This window comes from Mobula hypostoma, chromosome 6 (assembly GCF_963921235.1).
Source record: "Mobula hypostoma chromosome 6, sMobHyp1.1, whole genome shotgun sequence".
In the NCBI taxonomy this organism is placed as follows: domain Eukaryota; kingdom Metazoa; phylum Chordata; class Chondrichthyes; order Myliobatiformes; family Myliobatidae; genus Mobula; species Mobula hypostoma.
Window position 1 is genome coordinate 154,846,038 of NC_086102.1, and position 23,932 is coordinate 154,869,969.

Consider the following 23,932-nt stretch of genomic DNA (forward strand, 5'->3'; position numbering starts at 1 on the left):
CTTTATACGTCATCACAAAGATAACAGCAAACTATTAACTAGTTCATCTGCTGTAATCACTTACTTAACTTCAAAATTTGGAATACAGTCATGTAATTTTACATACTTGCAATTTAAATCTACATATTTGCAACTGTAGCACACTAGCAGCACTATTTTGAATTTTCAATACTGGTGTCTATTTCCTAAAGCTTCTGAATACAAACTCCTGGCACCCAAAACTTACTCCTTTTGTTACAATGTTGAAGGATGGCTCTATCAGTATACAACTATTTTATATAGGCACCCGTTAATCTTGTGAGACTGTGGATTTGCACCTTGGAAGGTTTCCAGGGCACAGGCCTGGGCAAGGTTGTATGGAAGACCGGCAGTTGCCCATGCTGCAAGTCTCCCCTCTCCACGCCACCAATGTTGTCCAAGGGAAGGGCATTAGGACCCATACAGCTTGGCACCAGTGTCGTCGCAGAGCAATGCGTGGTTAAGTGCCTTGCTCAAGGACACAACACGCTGCCTCAGCCAAGGCTTGAACTAGCGACCTTCAGATCACTAGACAAACGCCTTAACCACTTGGCCACGTGCCAACACAGTATACAACTAACCAGATGATTAAGTGATTAAACAGAGCTATCATGAACTGTGCCTTAAGCAGCAGGGTTACAGCTTTAACAATGTGCAAAATGCAGAAACAGTCATCTGCAGCAATGCACACAAATTGCTAGAGGAACTTAGCAGGCCAGGCAGCATCTATGGAAAAGGATAAGCAGTCGACGTTTCAGGCCGAGAACCTTCTTCAGAGCATTCCTCTATTGTCTTCCACCATGTAGTTTCAATGGGACTGGGAATGCCCCACACCTTATTGTTGTCTTCACTAGTCACAAAGTATTAGTTGAAAGTTAAATTATATACCATTTTCTTTTATTTCCTGATTATTGGTTCTCATTTTAGTTAATCTATAATTATGTTATCCAGAATGTAATAACTCATGGTGTCTTCTGCTATGAATTTTCAATGGGACTGGGAATGTCCCACACCTTATTGTTGGTTTCACTAGCCACAAAGAATCAGTTGAAAGTTAAATTATATATAGTTGTTTTTTTTATTTCTTGAAGACTGGTCCTCAGTTTAGTTAATCTGTGATTATGCTTTCCAGAATGTAATAACTGCAGAATAATCACAAACACTCCAACTGTCCAGCATCGCCAACTCACAGCGTTCGTATAAGGCAAATCAATTAGGAGTGAGACATGGAAAATTTTATTTGATATGGAGGTTGTTGAGTCATTGTAAATTTCTACCCTGCTGACCTCTGGGAGCCTCATCCTTGAATTCATTGATAACTGAGCAATAGTGTCTGGATATTACAGGAATAAAGGGATATGAGGGTAGTTCAAGAAAATTGACCTGATAGCTGACTTCTTCTGCCCCTAATTCTTTTTAAAAAGTTATTTAGAGTTACAGCATGGTAAGAGACCCTTCCAGCTCAATGAGCTCAAGTCATTTCAACTATACCCATGTGACCAATTAACTCGTGTGTCTGTGGAATATGGGAAAAACCTGAGCACCAGGCGAGAACTCACTCTTTCATGGGTAGAGTGTAAAAACTCATTACAGTACAGGCAGCGGCGGAAATGATCCCAGGTCGTTGGAACTGTAATAGCGTTGCGCTAACTGCTATATTACTGTACCGTCTAGGTGAAACAAAGTGCAAATTCTATCCTCACCGAATGGTGTAAGGTGGCATTGTTGAGGTAAAAGGATCACAGTTTTATTTTTTGCAGCACTGCTGCTTAAAAATGAGAACAAAACGGTCACTACCCACAACCTTCCCGTGGCATTTTTACTGACCGGGCTAGTGTTAACGTCAAAGTTTAAAAAAAACCCACAAAACTCACTGGGTGGAAAGTTTGCACTCTTCTGGGTGTAACGTAATATCAGAAAATTTCCCCGAATGAAGCTGCGTCTACTTAGTGAATCACAAATAAATTACATATTTGTGATGATTCCCCCCTCCAAAAAAAAACATAACTGTGATGATGTATACCCCTGAGCAAATTCTGAATAACTTTTGACCCAAGTACAAGCCAGCACCGAAGTATGACATGGTTTGGTGTCACCTTCAGTATCTGCCTCACAGGATGCGATAACTTCAGTTTGGACGTACAAGTGCGAGCTCAGATCGAAGCAATCATCCCGCAGCCGGAAGTAGGTGGGATCGTATTTAAGAAAACTTTGGAGAGCCGAGACAGAGCGAGAGAGAGGGAAGCAGCGGCGACGTTGAGCGGCCAGAGGCAGCCCAAGACAGGGACCGTCCCGAGTACGACCATGTTGCTCACCGTGCTGAGAGCCACGCTGTTCCTGCTCATTGCAGGCTGCGGCGCGTTAGCAGGTAAAGATTTAGCGGCCACTGCTCCGGGTAGAACGATTTGCTGTGCTTAAATTCTCGTAGCCGATCAGTAAGAGAGGATTGCTCACCTCTTAAACGCACTCAGTGATATGTGCGAGTACCTTCCCAGGAAGGGGTTCTTGCTTCTCTGGATGTGAAACTGCTGAAATTGTTTTGACTGTGCAACTCCCTGAGGCAATCTCTAAGTGTGGCAAATGCTTACAAGTCAATGGCAGAATTGTTACAAGCACTGGTGCACGTTCTGTGCAGCTTGAAAACAAAACTCCAATTAAAGATAACGAGAACTGGCTTTCTGATGGCCTGACCAGTAATGTGTGCATGATATAGGCCTGCAAGGAAAAGCAGTCACCACATGAAAGAGCAGTCACCACAACACAGTGCAGTGTATCATTGAGTTTCCTTGGCAGGTGGTAACAAGAAAACTCATTTACTTATTACCATTCAAGGTAACTGAAAGGGCTTCGGAGCTAGTGAAGTGTTATTTTGAAAAATAGCAACTGGTGATGTAAATATTGACACCGGTAGTTTGCTCATAGCAAGTTCCAACTGACAGGAATATAGCGAAGCTCAGATAATGTAGTGATGCCTATTGAGAATTACACATCGCCCGAGACATTGATGATAACTTGCATCGTAGAATCTTGAAAACCCACTTGAAAGAATTGACAAAGCATTAATTGAACGTCTCGTTCAAAAGATAGCATCCGCATTTTTGATTTGAGGCATTTCCTTGGAGCTGCACTGGAGAATCGGCCTCAACTTGTGGTTAGTTCCCTGGAATGGGACAAACCTGTAACCTCCTGAGTCAGCAGTGAGAGTGCTTCCTACTGAGTCACGATTGTATTAATACAAGCATCAGTGTCAGACTTTATACTTAGAACTAAATTACATAGTTAGAGCTGTATGGTTTGGACTTTAAATTCGACTGTCAATACTTAGCAGGCGTTAGTTTAAAGAGAGTGAAGGACCTCCAATTCAAAGTAGTTTAATAACGTTAAAACTGTGTAAAACATTTTACAGCTGAGGAGATATTTCTGAGTTGGAGTTGCTTTTCCATTTTAGAAAATGGAAGGTAAAACTTTCTTTAATCTAAAAAGGAACTGAGCAGTGCTGTTGGCAATCTACTAATAGGACAAAAAAGAAGAAAATAGATTGAATAAATTTGCCCTGTGCATTTTTTGTTTGCCTTTAGATTTCAATCTAAAACATTTTTTCCAACAGTTATTGAATCCGCCCATTAAATTATCCAAAACAGCTAAGGTTTGGACAGGATATAGTTAACAACAAGAGACCAAAATACATAAATGTAACATACTGTATACTATAAGATAAAAACCATGAAGCCTATTTTTGTCTGGAAAAACTTAATTCTATGTAGATAAGTGTAATGTTTGGAAAATGCAAAAGTGGACTTCTCAGTAAGCAGGAGAATGTGTTCCTGGAGAACATTTTGTTTTTATTTATTGATTGATTGGAATTGATTTATTATTGTCTCACGTACTAAGATAGAATGCAAAGCTTGTCTGGCAGACTGTTCATCCAAATAAAGGGCATTGATCAAGTGAATAGTCAGAGACTTTTTCCCAAGGCCGAGATGGCTGATATGAGGGGGCAAAACTTTAAGGTGATGGAGATTGTATGGGGGGGGGGGATGTCAGAGGTAATTTTTTTTTAAACACAGAGTGGTAGGTACATGGAATGCCTTCCGAGGGTGGTGGTAGAGGTAGATACTTCATGGGCGTTTAAGAAACTCTTAGGCATATGGGTGGTAGAAAAGTGGTGGGCTATGTAAGAGGGAATGGTTAGATTGATCTTAGAGTAGGTTAGAAGGTTAGCACATAACCTGACCTTTAAAGGGACCTCTACTGTGCTGTAATGTTCCACGTTCTATAAATTTTGTAAATTGAAAATTGTAATTTGCCATTATTGTAGATTATGGACAGAATGGTAAATGCATCCTTTGCCTGAAGAAAGGTGTACTAGAGGGGAAATTACTTAGTAATAAAAAATACAGTCTCAAAAGAGAGTGAATGGTGTGTCAGTAGAACTTGTAAATAAAATATTTTTTCAATCTTAACGATTTTAAATGAAACGTTATAGAAGTAGAACGAAACCTTAATCTAAAGCTAAATAATTGTTAACAAATCACCTGATTTCTCCAAGTCTCCTAGTCTGTAGCCATGGAATTCCCATTAATTTCTCTGGGGTGTCAAATTCTTTAAGAGGTCAGGCCTGCATAGAAACAGAGTGACACCTTTTTGTAATACTGGGGAATTTGCCCACTAATTTGCTGATTTCAGAACAAATTTGTGGAATATTGTTAAATCCTATGGAAGTTTTCTTTGACATGTAATACTCACACCCCTCTTTACATCAGTGGCACAGCAGCGGGAACTGCGAGCAGTTTCAACTCCTGGGATTGCACATCTCACACAACCTCTCGTGGTCCCAGAACATATCCTACACAGTCAGGAAACCTCACCAATGTCTCTGTTTACTGAGATGGTTCAAGAAAGTTGGACTATGCACATCCATACTCACATCCTTTTACAGATGAGTGATTGAGAGCATCCTAACATGCTGCATCTCTGCACGAATGGAAACTGCACTGTGACGGACAGGAAGGCTTTACAATGGGTAGTCAAAATTACGTAATACATCACCGGCACCAGCCTACCTGCCATCAAATACATGTATACAGAAAGATGCCAGAAAAGGTCCAGTAACATCAGGAAGTATCATGCCCATCCTGCTTGTGGACTGTTTGTCTCACTCCCATCAGAGAGGAAGCTTCATAGCATCCATGTCAGGGCCAGCAGACTCAAAATCAATTACTTTCCCAAAGCAGTAAGTCTGATCAGCAACTCTACTCGCCCCTTAACACTCCCCAAACAATCATTTCCTGTCAGTTACTTTATGTACAAACACTCCTGTGCCTAGTGTCACATTATAGACATACAATCAATTGTTGTACATAAGCTATCGTACGTATATAGATTGTGGTTTTTAATTATTGTGTCCTTTATCTTATTGTGTTTTTTTTTTGTATATGCTGCATTGGATCCAGAGTAACAATTATTTGGTTCTCCTTTATACTTGTGTACTGGAATGACAGAACAATCTTGAATCAAAGTTCAAAGAACATTCGTTCTCAAAGTGTGTACACTATATAAATCGTTGAAACTTGCCTTCTTACAAGCAGCCACAAAAAACAAAGAGCGCCAATAGAACCTAGAAGAAAAAAAGACAGTCAAACACCCGATGTGTGGGGCAAAAAAGAACAAATCGGGCAAACAATTTAAAAGTAATCAAAAAAATGCTCAGAGCGTTAATTCACGAAAGTGAGTCACAGCTCTGAAGCCATTTCATCACTGAGGCAGGTCCAGGAGCCCATTATTAGCAGGCCACAGTCTCAGTTCAGAGCAGAGATAAGTAAAGAGCACTAAGTTGAACACTGGTGTGTGTCTCACCTCTGGCCCTGAAACCCGACCACCTCAGTCCGGCCCTGCACTTAAATCGGCCAAGCATCGGCTTGTTCCTTGCTTTCGGGCCAGGGCCCTGCTGCTTCGATTTGGCCCCAGGTCTGTTCCAGCAAAGGCCAATCTTCGGTTCATTCCTCACTCTCAGTCTCAGGCCCGGGCCCCGCAGCCTCAATTTGGCTTGTGCCTGACCTTTCCAACCTGGCCTGGCACTAAATCGACCAGACATCAGCTCATTCCTCACTCTCAGCCCTGGGCGCTGTCGTCCTGATTCAGACTGTACCTACCGTGTCACTGCAACTGTACTGCATGGTGACACCAGTTCACCAAATCCCACAGAACACTGCAAAAATGCCATCATACAGGCGGTTCAAAAGCACAACTTTGAAAGGGAAGTTACAGGCTGCCCGACCTGCTGAGTTCCTCCAGCGTGTTGTGAGTGTTGCTTTGACCCCAGCATCTGCAGATTATTTTGTGTTTAAGTTACAGGCTGTTGATTACAGTGATTGTTGTCCAGAAAAAGTGTGATTAATAGAGTAGTTGGTCCACTTGTTAGATGCCAATAACGTGTCACTGTGTCCCACCAGTGGGTCTGGGGAGATTGATGAGACCGATGTGTCTACAGAACTCACATCGAGGGCTGGGGTGAGAAGTAGTATGCTACTTAGCCATTTGCTGCAGGCTTTCATGTGCTCCTAATGCTTTCACTTAAAGGCACGTTGCATTTGTTTTTCTTAGAGACTTGAGCACTTTTGTCAGATCTTTACTTTTGGTCAGACTGATGGTCTCTTCCTGTAACAGAGCTCTGAACAAAGCAGATGTTTTGGAGATTTTGTCAGATGTGCAGAGATCTGACCTGTGCAATGGAGCTCATTGAGTGTAACTGGAGCCTTAATGCTGGAATTCTGTGGGTGAGGACAGGACATTATTGCTTGTTCTGAGAGTGATTTTGGAGACTGAGCATTGGTGATATTTGTGCTTGTTGTAGGTGGCCCACACCTCTGAAGTGTTTCGGTAGGTACGGTTCATTGGTGCCCTCCAAACTGCCTTTTGTGTCTGCTCTGAGCTCTTAATCTGCAAATACCTTCTCCCCATTCAGACTAAAGTCTGCTGGTGAATTGAATGTGACAGAGAATTACTGAGAGGTGGCTGCTGGGAAATTGCGAGTAGTTATCGTTTATGATTGGTGGGCATTGTTAGGCAGGCTGGTAGAGGTCCATTGTCATGCAGAGATTGAATAGAGGCTCCTTCTTTCATCTGCTTCAGAGAATAAGCTGACTACAAGCTCACTGAGAACAAATGCCACACTGCATACTTCAGCTTGTCTACGGAGACTTGGGTGACCTTTTTTCTGGGGTGTGGTCACCGTACATTGAACCAATCTCCCATGATTCACTCCTGTGGTGTCAGTGGTGGTGAGGTTCAGCGTTGTATAAAGAAGGATTGGAAGAAAAGAATTGGGGAATCGATGCAGCTTTTGTACAGCATCCTTGAATTAGAAGCTCCATCACTTCTGAAGGGAAAAGAAACATCTGTACACGCACCTGAAGACTGAGAATATATGACCTAAGGAGCAGCTGGTGGATAGAGAGAGTGTAGTGGGTTCAGCATCTTGTTGATAGTCACAACACATTTGGGTTCTCCAGTGCTGTCAAGGGCATCTTCGGTCCAAATATTCAAGGCCTTACGCCACTGAGAGCCAGGAACAGACATGGACTTATCAAGGACAAAGATGCAGCCAATGCTCTCTGTAAGGACTGTTTTAAACATCTACAGCTATGTCTGGCCTTGAGCACACTTGGCTCCTTCCCACAGTAGTCCATTCGGTTCAACTTCACTACCAATCCTGATCTACAAAATCTAGCTAAAGAAATGACAAGGTATTTGGAGAAGGCTGTATCCTCACTCAGGTTCTAAAACTTAGCTTGAATCACAATTCACAATTTCACCATCTGTTCAGAGAAGGATGTAACAGGGACATTGGAGAAGCTATAATCATCTTTAAGAAGGTAGACAAGTCTAATTGTAGTATCAATTGAGAGGTGTCCCTGGTGTTTGTCACAATGAAAAAAACTGCCATTGTTCTCTTTAACATCTCCTTTTAGTTGCTGAGGAGCTGCTTCCCAGATTGTAGTGTGCATTCTTTCCATCTAGTGACATAGTGTAAGTGTTCATAAAATGAGGGTTCTCCCTGCCTTTTAAGGTAGCTCTATCATAAATGCATCATCACAATTAACTCTGTCAGCTAGCTAATTTTGTCTAGGTTAAGTTACTATACCAAATTTGCCACCTAAGAATATGTATAGGAAAATTATGTACTTCACTGTAATAATTTTAATCTAAAAGACAAATGTACATTACATCACTGACAACACATCAAAAATTTTTCAAACATAAAATACTGCAGGTGCAAATAAATCTGAAACAAATGTGATAGAAATATTCTGAAGATCAGGCAGTATCTCAAAGGGAGATTATTTCAGGTAGATGCCCTTTTATTGAATATCGGTAATATTTAATTGTCAGTGAATTGCTTTCGTGCGATCTGAGATTCTACAAATGTGATATGAATGCACACACTTCTCACTGCTTTCATTAGATTTTCTGTACCTGGAGCTGCTGTTAAGTAATGCAAGTACAAGAATCTTCGTTAATTATTTCATTGACTCCTCTATGTTATGAAGATATTTTTGAACAATATCGTATTAAGGAACAGCACATTGATTGGAATATAAAGCCACTACCTAAAATTTGATAGTTAGGATTTCTGAATATTGCATCTTGCACCTTGCACTTTAGCCATTTTTTGAAGTTAGGAAATTATCTAATTTTCAGCACTAAAATTAACTGTAGGTTGGATATTACTACTTCGATAGAAGTGGGAGTCCCACTTAATGGACTGTCTGACCTCCTGACACCCCTCTCTAACTGAAAGCTAAGTGATTCATTATCCCTAATCTCTTCTTTCCCTCAAAATGCAGTTAGTTTATCTCCATCCTGAGGGTAAGTGATTCTCAACCTTACAACAAATATCTATGCTCAAAGTTATCCTCAGATAGTTTAACTACTTTGGGATCTGTGCAAAATGCAGCAGATTGTGACAGATGCCATTTCCCTTGAGATTTCCTGAGATAATTGGTGTGCTCGTGTGTATGGTATTGAGAAAAGCTCTTAGTGGAACTTGTGCACACATGTTATTAACACCTAGACCAGCATTTTACAGGAATCCAGAAGGCTGAATCAATATACTTATACCATAGGACATAGGATTTCCTGAACATTCCACATTCCCCAACTTAAGTTGATAGGTTTATGGTTGGATGTGTATCTCCTGGATGAATTTGTCGTGGTTTGCCTCCTTCCTGATAGCACATTATGGAGTTAGAAGGATCAGTGGTTACAGCCTGAGTAACTTGTGGAACTGAAAGTTTGCATTCCTTAGGAATACAGGCAATTCCGTCGTAATCAGCTTCCTGTGCTTTTCTATTTGGTTGTCACAATTTTTAGATTTCTGGAGATAAACCAGATTCCCGATCCAGTGGAAACATTTTGTGAATCTCCGTTCTCCTTAATGCCTAGAAAATTTCAATCAGATTACTTTATAACATTCTCAACCCAGCAAGTACAAGGTGATTTGTGCAATCGCTCCAGCCATTTAAACCTTAGATCAGAATATTTCTGGTAAATGCAACATTTGGACAAACATGTTTATGTTGACGACAGTAGCCCAGAAGGAAGCTCTCTACTGTCTTCACAAAGGCAAATAGCAATGAATGAAATGCATCATGTGTGATTAAAGGCTGAATATCAGCAGCATGGTGACACAGGTTAACACTGCTGTCTCTCAGCTGTAATGACCTGGGTAAAATTGGGGGCTGCCTGAGCAGTTTCCATATTTTCTTCCTGACCGAGTGTGCCTCCTGTTGGGTCTTCTGTTTTTCCTCCACATCCCTAAGGTATATTAAAGACTTAATCAACTCTTGTACATTGCCCTTAAAAAAGCTGAGATTAGCTTTATTAGTCATATTTACATTGAATCATACAGTGAAATGCACTATTTGCATAAAATCAAATCAGCGAGGATTGTGCTGGGCAAGCCCGCAAGTGTCTCCATGCTTCATGCTTCAACGTACACTCAGTGGTTTCTTTTTAGCTACCTCCTGTACCTAATAAAATGGTCACTGAGTACGTTTGTGCTTTTCTGCTGTAGCCTATCCACTTCGATGTTCGTTCCACATGTCGTTAATTTAGAGATGCACTTCTGCGCGCTGCTGTTGTAACACGTGGTTATTAGAGTTACTATCCCCTTCCTGCCATCTTGAACAATTCTGCCCATTCTCCTCTGAACTCTCTCATTTACAAGACGCTTCTGCCCACAGAGCTGCCACTCACTGGACGATTTTTGTTTTTTGCATTATTCTCAGTGAACTCTGGAGAATCGCAAGAGATCAGTACTTTCTAAGAGACTCAAACCACTCCATCTGGCACCAACAATCATTCCAAAAAATGCTTGGATCATCATATTTCTTCCCCATTCTGCTGTTTGGTCTGAACAACTGAACCTATTGACAATGTTTGCATGCTTTTGTGCATTGCGTTTCTCCTAAGTGATTGGCTGATTTGATATTTACATTAACGCACAGATGTACCTAATACAGTGGCCACTGAGTGGCATATCCACAACTCAATAACGCAAACCTGCACGTCTTTGGAATGGGGGAGGAAACTGGAGTAGTTTAGCTTGATAGCTGACTAGTGAAGTTTAATAGTTTTAAAAAAAGAATTACAAGGGAATTGATAGGGAATAAGTTACAGAGTTGTGGGGTAGGAATGGGACTAAGGGGATTGCATCCCTGTTTTTTTTTCTGTGTTTATAAGATCAGAATGGTCTCTCTTTCAACCAATATTTTCTTCATTAAATGTGTCAGCCAGGAATTAACTTTGAATTCCTGTGGTGTTCTACCCATTGCTTTGGAGCACAATGTTTTCTACCTTGTTTTTGATCCACTTGCGTGTAAAGCCCAGTTTGATATTAAACTTTTCTGGCAGTACAGCAAAGGGAAGTTTTTATTCACCCATCCCTGTCATCAATTAGACGCAGTGGGGTGGTTAAGTGGTTTCCCAATTCCTTCCTGAAAGGCCTACGCCCCTTTAAAAAAACTGTTTTCCTCATTTTGAGTGCCGCGGAGAGTACCTCAAGATTCCTGGCTTGTGTGGTTGGCCGCAGTTAAGGAAAGAACCCATGTTGAAACCAGAGACTGGAAAATGAGATGAGTCCAGCAAGGTCAACTTAGTAAGTGGAAGCCAAGTTTGGTATGGTAAATAAATATAGGATTTGCCAGCAATACTCCCCTCTCAAGGAATGCATCTTAAAAAAAAATTGACTGAGGTAAGTTGCTCCTGAGCAACTTTCTTTGCATCTTGTACTTTGGTTGTTTCGATAATGCTGAATAGTTAGGCTAGTTTTCTCAGCATTTTACTTCCCCTTCTATAGCAAAACAATTCTTCGTTACCTACCATTATGGTGAGAATTGATAGAACTGTAATCAAAAAGGCCTGAAAATAAGGAAGATGAGATTTAGATACAATGTGGAATCTGGAATCAGAAAATAGAACCAGATCAATAATAATATTCAAAATGGAATTGAATAAATACACAGGAAGTAAAATTTTACATGGATATGAGAAAGACTCAGGAATAATTTCATAGAGCTAACTATCCTTGGTAGACAGTCCAAGTGGCTCCCTTTGTCTCATGATCATCAATACTGCTATCCCTGTAATAAAAAAATAGAAAAACTGCAGCCATTTGCTTATGTTGAAAGACCAAATTATTTCCACTTCAGATTTTAAGTAGATATTTATTAGTGTATAAACATGCAGGAAGGATTGTTTTTTAAACTTTTTTTTGAAAATTGGAACTGAGTTGAAGCTGGTCAGAATTGCTTTCAGTAATTTAAGATGCAGATTTCTCTCTATATACCTTTTGTGCTTGTTGATTTTCTGTATTCCAGTAAAGCTGCTCATCTCGCTGTTCGTTAGACCCCAACAGGTTAAGGGCTAAGCTGAAAACAAGGGAAACTGTCTTTGTTCTTGAAATGGAAATAAAATTCTGCAACTTTGGTCAACAAAGTAAACAATAAAATTAAAACAAATTACTCAAATAACAGTATGTCTCCTGACTCATGTGATATCAGGTCACATCAAATTTACACTGCTCTTAATGATTTAAGGTGGATTTTTAGTAACATGAGTTTTATCTTCAAAACTTACACATTTGTAAGCAGGCACAAGAAATAGAAAAAATCAAAACAAAATGTAACCTTTAAATTTACTTTAAATCAGAGTCCCCAACCTGGGTTCCACAGACCCCTCGGTTAATGGTAGGGGACCGTGGCATAAAAAAGGTTGGGAAGCCCTGCTTTAAATGAATAAGTGATTTGCTTAACACTATCAACCTTTTTCTTATGTAGATTATTCGCTTCATGAACTACCATATGGCCATGAAATATGCCTGCTAAAGGCCGAGCCTGGACGCTGTAATGCTTTGAACAAGAGATATTTCTACAACATCTTAACACAAAAATGTGAAGAGTTTAACTACGGTGGATGTGACGGAAATGAAAACAACTTTAAAACCCAGAAGGAATGTCTGGCCAAGTGTAAAGTGAAGGGTAGGTTCACTTCTCTCAATGAGGGATTCCAGTTGTAAAGTAAAACCTTGATTCTGGTAACCATACCTCCATGGTATTTTAATGATTGCCACCAATAGCATGTTAGATTGCTAAAGAGGAAAGAAAGAATAATTTCTAAAGTTGGGAAGAGCGAAAAGATTGGTCCTGTCTTTAGGTGTACCTAAGTATGCCATACTTTTCAGTGTAATAATATGAGAGTTTGTTCATAAGCCAACTTTCCATGTCAGGTGTACACAATCTGGAGATGGCCTGTATTAACTTGCAGACAGATATGAAAAACATGTAAAGCTGGAGACTTTATAAATTTAAGCATAACATCATTATGACCCAGTGGCATTTGATCTCTAAACGTTGGAGCTGTATGACACTCTTTACTGGCTGATTTGGATCAGAAGCTGTGCAAAAGGTGAAGGGTGCCTCTCAGTTTCTCTCATCCTAAAACCTAAAATCAGTTTTTCCTGCCCTAGAGTTTCTACTTCATAAGATGTTACATAAATGTTTTTTAAATGGAAATTAGTGGTTAATTCTTTCAATTTTTCAGGGCTTAGGAATGAACATGTAGAGTGGAAAAGTTGAAACCAATGAGTTTGTTATGCACTCCCAACTGTACGATAGATGATCCAGCTAAAAAGCAAAATGTATAGATTTTATGGATTACAGGAAAAAATATTTTATAGACAGTAATTAACAAAAGCCAAATATTTTCTCAATATAATCATCATCAGGAAGTCTTTAATATATTCATTGGGATGCTTACAAAAAATACATACCTGTGATCTGAGCAGAAAATAACGGAACCAATATATAAAAGATTTGCATTAGCAACCAAACCACTGAAACTGGAAATGCCCAACCAAAGTTATTGATGGCACATGGAAATGGGTGTTTGCATTTCTTTTCAGCTAGGTGCAGGCCAAACTCATCCTTCTTCCAGTAAGAAGAACAATGTCGGAGGCTCACTGCTAAATAAATTACCATTACCTGATGTTTGTTCCCTTGTGTGACGAACCCATCAATCATGTCCAGTAAAGAGTTGCCACAGCGGTCCACCAATTCAGAACATGGCTGAAATTGAACATATAACCCCAATGCGAGCAGGCTTTAGATGACACTCCTAATGATTTATATTGCTCTTCTCATCAACACAGTAATATTGCTAACGTAAGCACCCCTAGTCTAAATGTTTGTTGTTTTTTTTGGAAAATAGAGAATTAACACAAGTAAAGGGAAAGATTTGGGAAAGGGATAAAAAAAAAGAAAAAATTAAGTAAGTAAGTACATAGGGATTGGATAATTATGTCTGCGGGCAGGAACAAGCACGAACAAATTGGGATATAAACACCTACAATGGTTGGTATATAGGCTTGTATGCAACATTTTGGACCAGTGGAAATTGTCCAGAAGGGTTGTATGGAAACTATTATTACAATTTTTCTTAACAACTAATTTCATTACTTAGCCTAATAGGTTAGATTTACCACAGTACATAATTATCTATTTAAATGTTTATTTTGCTTTTATATCATCTCAATGTGTACTTAAGAATGTATAAATAATTGTAGTTCTATACATATAAAAAAATGGAAAAGGTTATATGTGTGAAAAAAGTACATGATAATTGTGAATTCCTTATCCAAATAAAATTAAAATAAATAAATAAATCAATCAATCAGAGGAGAAAACACAAAAAAAAAGAAATTGAAAAACATTCATTAGATTGAGTGATGTTGGCCTCTTCTAGCCATAAACCTCTTGGTAGTAAGTCATTTAGAATACTGATGTTTGATTGAAATTTCATTTTAAATTATGGGACCACTTAGTTTATTAACCTTCAGAAATGATCTCCCACAGATATCTCTCTGCCACTCATCATATAATGTTTGAAATCTTGAGCTCATTTTCTAGTGATTTTGTAAAAACTGAGGTGTATACAGTGATTTATAAATATTGCAGATAATTCTAGTTACCTTGCTTCCCGACTCCCTGAAAAGCAACAACTACAGACTTGTTTTCTGCTGATAGTTTGATTTTGCTCTGCTGACCAGCATATTGAAACAGGATAATAATGCTGGAGCTTGTAGTGTGAAGCACGTGAGTAGATGGATCAATACAGAATCTGAAACCTATGAAAATATGCTTTAGACCCAAAACTTCTGCATTCCATGAAATTGATTGAGCAAAACAATTTGATTAATGGCATTGACACTAACCTTTTCAATTGCACAACTTAAAATTTGGCACCTAAAGTCAGATAGTGGAGAGCACCCCTGTGGCCATCCCCCTCAACAATAAGTATTCCATTCAGAAGGGCAAAAAATGCAGGACTGAAGGTGCTGTATTAAATGCATGTAGCATTCAGAATAAGGTGGACGAACTCGTGGTGCATTAAGAGATTGGTTGGCATGATTCATTGAGCATCACTGAGTTGAAGCTGAAAGGAGGCAATAGTTGGGAGCGTAACACCAAAGGATATGCTTTGTATCAAAAGGACAGGCAGGAAGGCATAGGTGGTGGTGTGGCTCTGTTGGCAAGAAATGAAATTACATCTTCAGAAAGAGGTTACAGAGGGTCAGGGAACATTGAGTCTCTGAAGGTGGAGTTAAGAACTTGCAAGGATTAAAAAAAAATCATTATGGGAATCGTATGTAGGCCTCCAAATAGTAGTCAAGATGTGAGGTTGAGGTTGCAAAGGGAGCTGGAAAAGGCATGTAATAAGGGTAATGACACAAATATAATGGGGGACTTAAAATATGCAAGAGGATTGGGAAAATCTAATTGATGTGAGATCGCAAAAGAGTAAATTTGTTTAATGTCTGTGAGAAGGCTTCTTAGAGCAGCTTGTGCTTGAACCTACTCAGGGAAAGGTTATCTTAGATTAGACATTACATAATAACCCAGACATTAGTAGGGAGCTTAATGTAAAGGAACCCATAGAAGACCGTGATCATAATGTGATTAAATTCATACTGCAATATAAGAGGAAGAGGCACAGGTCACATGTATCAGTATCACAATAGAATGAAGAGAATTATGGAGCCATGAGAGAGAGGAGCTTACCCACGTGTATTGGAGGAGAATACTGGTAGAGATGACAACAGAGCAGAGATGGCTGAAGTTTCTGCGAATAGTTCACAACGCCTAGGATAGGTAAGTCCCACAGAAGAAGTTGTTTTCAAATGCCAGGGGTCGGCAACCTTGGCTGACAAGGGATGTTAAGGACTGCATAAAAGCCAAGGAAAGGGCATGTAAGGTAGCAAAAGTGAGTAGGAGGTTGGATGATTGGAAAGCTTGTAAAATCCAACAAAAGGCAACTTAAAAAAAAAAGCTATAAGAAGGGGAAAAGGTGAAATATGAGGGCAAACTAGCCAATAATATAAAGCAGGATACTAAAAACTTTTTCAGTTATATAAAGAGTAAAAGGGAGGTGAGAGTTGATATTGGACTACTGGAAAATGATGCTGGTGAGGTAGTAATGGGGGACAAAGAAATGGCAGATGAACTTAGTACTTTACATCAGTCTTCACTGTGGAGGACACTAACAGTGTGTCACGGGTCCATGAGGGTCAGGGAGCAGGAATGAGTACTATTAAAAGTAAAAAGTGCTAGGCAAGCTGGAAGGTCTTAAGGTGGATAAGTCACCTGGACCAAATAGACGACATCTCAGAGTCTGAGAGAGGTTGCTGAAGAGATAATGGATGCATTGGTCATGATCTTTCAAGAATTATTTAATTCTGGCATGGTCCCAGAGGACTAGAAGATTGCAAATGTCACTCCAGTCTTTAAGAAAGGAGAAAGGCAAAAGAAAGGAAATCATAAGCCAGTTAGTCTAACCTCAGTAGTTGGGAAAGTGATGGAGTCTATTATTAAGGATGAGGTTTGAGAGTACTTAGAGACCAATGATAAAATAAGTCAAAGTCAGCATGATTTCTGTAAAGAGAAATTTTGTCTGACAAATCTGTTAAGAGTTCTTTGAGGAAGTAACAAGCAGGGAGCATGGACAAAGGTGCAGTGGATGTCATTTACTTGGATTTCCAGAAGACATTTGAGGAGGTGTCACACATGAGGCTGCTTAACAAGATAAAATCCGATGGCGTTACAGGAAAGGTACTGGAATGGCTAACAGGCAGCAGGCAGCAAGTGGGAATAAATGAGGCCTTTTCTGGTTGGCTGCCAGTGACTAGTGGTGTTCCTCGGGAGCCAGTATTGGGACAGCTACTTTTCACATTGTTAATGATTCAGATAATAGTATTGATGGCTTTGTGACAAAGTTTGCTGATGATATAAAGATAGGTGGAGGGGTAGGTAGTTCTGAGGAAGCAGTGCAATTATAGCAGGACTTGGACAAATTGGAAGAATGGGCAAAAATGTGGCAGATGGATTACAGTGTTAGGAATTGTATGATAATGCATTTTATTAAATTAGAATTATGTTTATTACCATGTTTAACAGGACAATTGTGCAGACTATTATCTAAATGGGGAGAAGTTTCAAACATCAGAGGTGCAGAGGGACTTGGGAGTCCTCGTGCAAGACTCCCAGAAGTTTAATTTGTAGGTTGAGTCTGAGATGAAGGTGGCAAATGCAATTTTAGAATTTATTTCAAGGGGAATAGAATATAAAAGCAAGGAAATGATGTTGAGTCTTTATAACAGCGGTCCCCAACCACAGGGCCGCAAAGCCTGTGCTACCGGGCCACGAGGAAACAATATGATTTGGCGATACGAGTCAGCTGCACCTTTCCTCATTCCCTGTCATGCACTGTTGAGCTTGGACACACGCGAGGTCATTACGCGCGCGTCATCCATGTCAGTGTGGGAAGGAGATCAACTCCTCGAGCTTGCAAATGACGGCGGGCTGAAAAGTATGTTTGACATAACATCTCTGCCGGCATTCTGGATCAAAGTCAAGGCTAAATATCCTGAGATAGCCACGAAAGCACTGAAAACGTTGCTTCCATTTCCAACATATCTCTGCAATGAATGCAACGAAAACTAAATTGCGGAATAGACTGGACATAAGGAACCCCCTTCGAGTATCGATGTCTCTCATCATCCTTCGATGTTGTTGCAGGGAAACAAGCCCAGGGCTCCCACTGATTCAGCGATATTGGTGTGTTGCAATGATTTTATTTGTTCATATGTGCTCTGTGTTTAATATCCAACCGTTACTTAAATTGTTATGATGCTATTGACTTGTAAGTGACTTATATAACCATATAACAATTGCAGCATGGAAATAGGCGATCTCGGCCCTCCTAGTCCGTGCCGAACGCTACTCTCACCTAGTCCCACCGACTTGCACTCAGCCCACAACCCTCCATTTCTTTCCTGTCCATATAGCTATCCAATTTTTCTTTAAGTGATAATATCGAACCTGCCTCTACCACTTCTACTGGAAGTTCGTTCATCACTTACTTCAAGCTCCCCTGTCCTCTCCGATAATTGACTTATCACTATATTCATGCGCAGAAAATATGCGCTGTGTGTTTAATATTAAATTCGTTAGATAAACCCTTTTAGAAACGAAATTGAGTGTATTAGCCACTTATCACCTATATTCCGGTTGTGATTAACACCCCCTCCCTGAACAGAATCGCCAAAAACGATTTGTAGAAAAAAATCGGCACATACACGTATGCACAAGTCACGCACGCGCACACAGGTACCCGCGCAAGGCTTCATGGTAGTCTTTCTCGGGGTAAACACAACGTATTTGACTGCTACTCTTGTCCGTTGGCAACCTCGGCCGGTCTGCAAGAATATTGTCAATATTAAACCGGTCTGCAGTGCAAAAAAGGTTGGGGACCCCTGCTTTGTAAGATACTAGTCAGACAACTCTTAAGGCTGATTTATACTTGTGCGTCAAATCAATGCCGTAGGTACGGTGTAGCTGTGTACCCTACACTGTACCCTACACCGTACGCTATGCCTTAGCCTGACACGCACCTCCCCAAAAATGTAACTACGCGTCGCGACGATGCAGATTGCAACCACTGTGATTGATCCGCTTGGTAGCATCGCATTTCCTCCTATGCTGCAATAGCTTCCCATTGAGCGACTGAAGGGCAGGGAAGGAACTCTGGCTGCAATGCTTTCCATAAAGCTTTACAGACCTCCGAAATTATGGAGGACCCTGTGCTTGACGCCAGTTTCTAGCTAGCTGCTACAGCCTGTTGACTTCCACCTGAAGCTAAAACTGGAATGGTGATTGCCAGTCTCTGAGTATACTGTGCATACACTGATGCGAAATGAAAGGTTGGCAATGATGAACCAAATCGTCAAATCTACCTGCCGACATCCGAAAATATTTGAAATGCATTTCCTCGTCCATGTCTCTCAGTGGCCGGACAAGCACAGAAAATTCACCCTCCATCGGTTTCAGTTGCCACTGTTTGAAGTTTGAGTTTCTTCGTGTTGAGTTTCAACACGAAGAAACTCAACACAGTGGCATAGAAATCCCACCGCCAACTAGCGTTTTGGCGGTGAATTGCAAAGTGACGCAGACACACCAACGCACAAGTATAAATGCTCACATCGGTGTAGCCCACTTGCGTAGACTACGGTGTGAGCTTGTATGCACAAGTATAAATCAGCCTTTAGAGTATTGGGCCCCATATCGCAGAAAGGATGTTTTGTCATTGGAGAGGATGCGGAGGAGGTTCATAAGGTTGATTCTGGGAATGAAGGGGTTAACATGAGGGGCGTTTGGCAGCGTTGGGCCTGTACTCAGTGGAATTTCTGGAAATTAGAAGAATGCCAGTGGTGGGAGTGGGGGAGGCGGTGGATTTCATTGAAAACTACCGAATGTTGAAAGGACTAGATAGGGGTGGATGTGGAGAAGATGTTTCCTGTGGTGGGAGTATCCAGAAGGCACAGCCTCAAAATTGAGGGGTGTTTTTAGAACAGAAGTAAGGAGGAATTCTTTTAGCCAGAGAGTAGTGAATCGGTGGAATGTTCTGCACAGACTGTGGTGGAGGCCAAGTCCGTTGAGTATATTTAAGGTGGAAGTTGATAGTTTCCTGATTGGTCAGGGCATCAAGGGATGTGTGGTTGAGTGGGATCCGGGATCAGCCATGATGGAATGGCAGAGCAGACTCGATAGGCTGAATAGCCTAATTCTGCTCCTTTGTCTTATGGTCTCATGGTCTTTTTGAAGCTGTAAGTTTAAAAGAGAAGCCAAGATTTTCACTTTTGTAAAATATGTAAGCACCTGCGCAGACTGATTAAACAGAATATATTGTGTATTTTCAAGATATCCTTCTCAAACCCAATTAAGTCACTTTTGAATAAATAGGAAGAAATACAAACTGATCAAAACAAAGGTTTGTGATGTTGGTTATAATTTCCTTATTCCATACCTTCTAGAATTTATAATTTTTATGGGGTATATGTTGAATAAGTGGATGACTGAGATGAAAAGGCTTAGCATATGTGATGGATCTATTGACGTAATACCATAGAGTCATTAATAGCTAACAGTTGTTCCCACCCAAATATTCATGATTAGTTGCCGTCACGTCTTAACATGTTAAATGGCATTTCAGTTGTATCCTCAGTGTGTTTGAAGTTTGCATTTTGGCATCTGCCTGAGCTGATACAAAAAGGCAAGTTCTGTCGAGAGCAGGTGTATAGTATCATTCAGGTTCAAGGAATTATTCACTGTTAAAATTTAGTTACAGGATTAAAACTACCTCTTGAGATTATTTTCAGTATTGATGCTGCAGTACAACTGATCACCCAACATTGATGCCCAAGGATCAGGACAGAGTCAGGGTGCTGCCAGCCGATTGGCATCTTGCCTCAGTAGCAGTGGCTGCAAGGTACAGTTTTGAACAGAGTCCAGCATTACTAGGAAGGTGATTTTGATGCCCATGGAATGGAGTGATGAGTGATCTGGCTCCTGCCTACAGGAAGAGCTTCTGTGCACACAAAACATTTACATATTACATTGCCAGACGAGTTGGTGAGACTAAAAGAATGTGTGATTCATCTTTGACTAATTTTACTGAGGGATCTTATAAATAATCCTTCAGTTCATTTAAATAAACTCCTTCGTCCCCAGACTAATGTTTCCAAGATACTTCAAAGCCTGAATTCAGAGTCCTATTGGAATGCCTGCAGTGGGGCCCACAAGCTTAGAAATGGGGATAAGGCCTGACTCTTTGGCATTGAAACAGACTTTATAAAGTGAGCAATGCTGGAAAATAAACTGTGCTTCACTCCCTTACATTGCTTTCTCTCCTTGTTTTAGTGATGCGTTAAATTGTTGATTTGGTTTACTTTCAGCTGTCTCTGACGATAGTTTTCTTTCCAAATTCTGTTTCATTCAAGTGCAGAAAAGTGAATAGGTTTATATATTTATTTGGTATTTGGGGATGGGGGGAATGCGGTTAATGGTATTATGTCTGTAAAAGAGGGAAGAATGGTAATTGAAAGGACGAGATGTGCATCACTTCCTCATCCATCCCAAAATTTCCACGTATTTGTTCAAGCAATCCTGCCTGAGCTTACCCATAAAATCGAATTACCTCACACATTCTCCAGAAATCAACCCGTAAGATTGAATTACCTCAGACATTCTCCAGAACCCAGCTTGAACTTTTCACATTGGGTAGGTTTCCAGTGTATTTCCATGATGCATGCTTCCAAACCACCATTGATGATGCATGCTTCCCAGACAAAGGCAAAAGCATTGCTTCCAGAATGAAAGTGTTCGTCACTTCTACCACTGCAGTAAGAGAGTGTCTCAGAGGAGTTTGCTTTCTGTGAGAAAGCAAGAGAGCAGAACACTATAAATAGCAGCAAAGTACCATGCAAACAGTTTAACTTGACCACCATTTCCCAACAAGTATGGTACTTTTAAGAGGTTTAACCAATGCAACAAGATATTTCGTGCTTCCAGTTTCAATTTACTTTCATTTTTATTTTTGCCATTTCAGTTTTGGCAAATATGTAAAAGTAACACTGTGTTTGTAGAATGTGCTTTTAAAGGTGACATACAAGCACTCCTTTAAAATGACTTTCTGTTGAAGTACTGTACGTTATCTGTTAGACGATCAGAAAATGAAAAACCAGAGTGTATTTGGGGTTTGCTAACTATTCAGATCAGCTGACTACCAGAACATTTGTGCTTATCTGCATAGTGGAGTTTCAATAATCTGGTCAGTCGCTATGTGCAAGCTCCACACAGATAACATTGGAGATTAGGGCTGTGAGATAGTAGTGACTCAGTGCCGATATTTTCATCCTCCACTAGAAGTTGTGTTTTAGGCTTAAAATGTTACAGGTCCAGTATTGACTGTGATGTGCCATGTGATTCAAAGATATCATTTACAACTCATGACAGGTTGTGTGTTATTTAAAGCAAAATTGCTGCTGATTTGTAGATTCATCGATTTATACAAGGAAACTGGCCTTTTGGCACAACTCATTCACGCTGACTGAAATGTGTATTTAATCTAATTCAATTTGACTGCTTTTGGCCCATATACCCCTATAGTTTCAGATCAGTTTCATTCACAAAGCAATGGACATAAATTTCATAGGATGAATAGTCACAGAAGGAAACCAATCAACCGCCCCCCCCGCCCCCCGCCCCCCATGTCAAGGCATCTCTCTAGTTCCATCATTCAGCCTCTCCTCCATAGCCTTTACTGTTTTACCACATTTTATGTATTTATCTCATCTTCTTTTGAAGGAAACAATGAAACCTGGTTCTATACAACTTGTAAACATGAGAAATTCTGCAGATGCAACTATCACAGCTGTAGGCTGAGGAATTCCAGATTTCGCTAGCTACCCTTAGTTCTCTTCCCCTCTAAGATTAACTTAATTTGTCACACACATATACACCAAAGCACATATTGAAATGTGTTGCTTGAGTTAAATCACCAGCGAGGATTGTGCAAGTGGTGGCACATTGCTGGCACCAACGTTGCATGACCACCATTTACTAACCCTAACTATACATCTTTGGAGTTTAGGAGGAAAGTGGAGGTCCCAGAGGAAACCCATGTGGTCACGGGGAGAATGTACAAACTCCTTACAGACAGCACTAGGAATTGAACCTATAATTACTGGCACTGTAATACTGTTATGCTACTGTGCCACCCCATATTTGCCCCAACTGCCCTAAATTCCCTCCTCCATCTATGAGGTCAACGTTTTTATATTTCTATTGATTCTTTCCCTAGCCTTCTCTCTACCAAAGAAAACTCTAATTTATCCTTCTGATGCTGACCCTCATTCCTGAAACCATACTTTCTGGACCCTTTTTGATTCCACCACAGATTGAACATAATAATCCAATTGAGGCTGGACTAGTGTTTTATAAAGGGTCAGCATAACATTTTTGCTTATCTCCTCTATGCCTTGCAGGTGTGTGCCTCATTTTAGAACCATGTCATTTAATCTACTTCTCCTCTCATTCTTCCTACCAAACTGTATCATCTCACATTTCTCCATTTTAAAAAGTGTTGAATTTTGGCTGGCACTCAACCAGAAAGTTCAATCTAGTTTTTGTTGATCACTGTTTTGAGGGTTCTTTCATTGATGCCATAAATGGGATATTTTGTCAGGTTCTGAGGGACTGTTCCTTTATTCCCAGCAAATAGATTTTCAGCTCCAACAGTAGTCTTAATGTTTGTTATAAGTTTAAGATGTGTGGACATAAACATTGTCTCTGATGATCAAATGCTGTAGTTACACTTTGAGAGAAAATGCGTAAGGAAACACCTGGTGATAAAATGCTTTGGATTCATCCAGTACGGCACAAAGACTACAATGCTCAAAGTGAAATGTATGAGCGGCTGAAGGTGGGTTGAAGAACTGTTAAAAGTTGTAATTGACAGGCAGTTGCTGAAATGAAGTAATAAAAATTTGAGTGAATACGTTGAACGGCTTAGACTGTGGACCCAATGAATTGGGCCTTACTGTTGGAATGATAGTCACAGAGAGCGACATGGGAAATATCCTCGAGCTCACGGAGCCTGTTCCAGCCTTCCCAGCATTCCCATCAACTTCCCTTCCAAATTCTACCACCCATGTGCACACTCGGGATCAATTCACCCACCAACCGAAACATCATTGGGAGGTGGGAGAAACTGCAGCACCCAGGAAAGCCCTGTGTACTCACAGGGAGGATGCAAACTCAGTGCAGGGCTGTATTATTATGACTTGCTTCAGGTGCCAGAAGTGGATCAGTGCTGTATATTTGATTCTGCATGAGAAGGTTGTGCTTTTGATCTTATAATTCTACAGCTTTAGGTTGGGACATACAATGAGGCCCTCAGTTGGGGTCGAGCATGGAGATTTCGTCCTAGCTGTCTATGTTTTACACAAGCCCAGGCAGTACAA

At 40.4% G+C, this 23,932-nt stretch overlaps 1 protein-coding gene across 1 annotated transcript in view; it reads left to right on the forward strand.

Annotated features, from left to right (window-relative positions):
• Positions 1–2,108: 2,108 nt before the first annotated feature.
• LOC134347693 (tissue factor pathway inhibitor-like) overlaps positions 2,109–23,932 on the forward strand; it is a 45,814-nt gene continuing 23,990 nt past the window's right edge. Inside the window, exons 1-2 of the mRNA XM_063050081.1 lie at positions 2,109–2,386; positions 12,357–12,557. Of these exons, the coding sequence (XP_062906151.1) occupies positions 2,323–2,386; positions 12,357–12,557 (265 nt within the window). The 5' untranslated portion in view covers positions 2,109–2,322. The remainder of the gene's footprint in view (positions 2,387–12,356; positions 12,558–23,932) is intronic.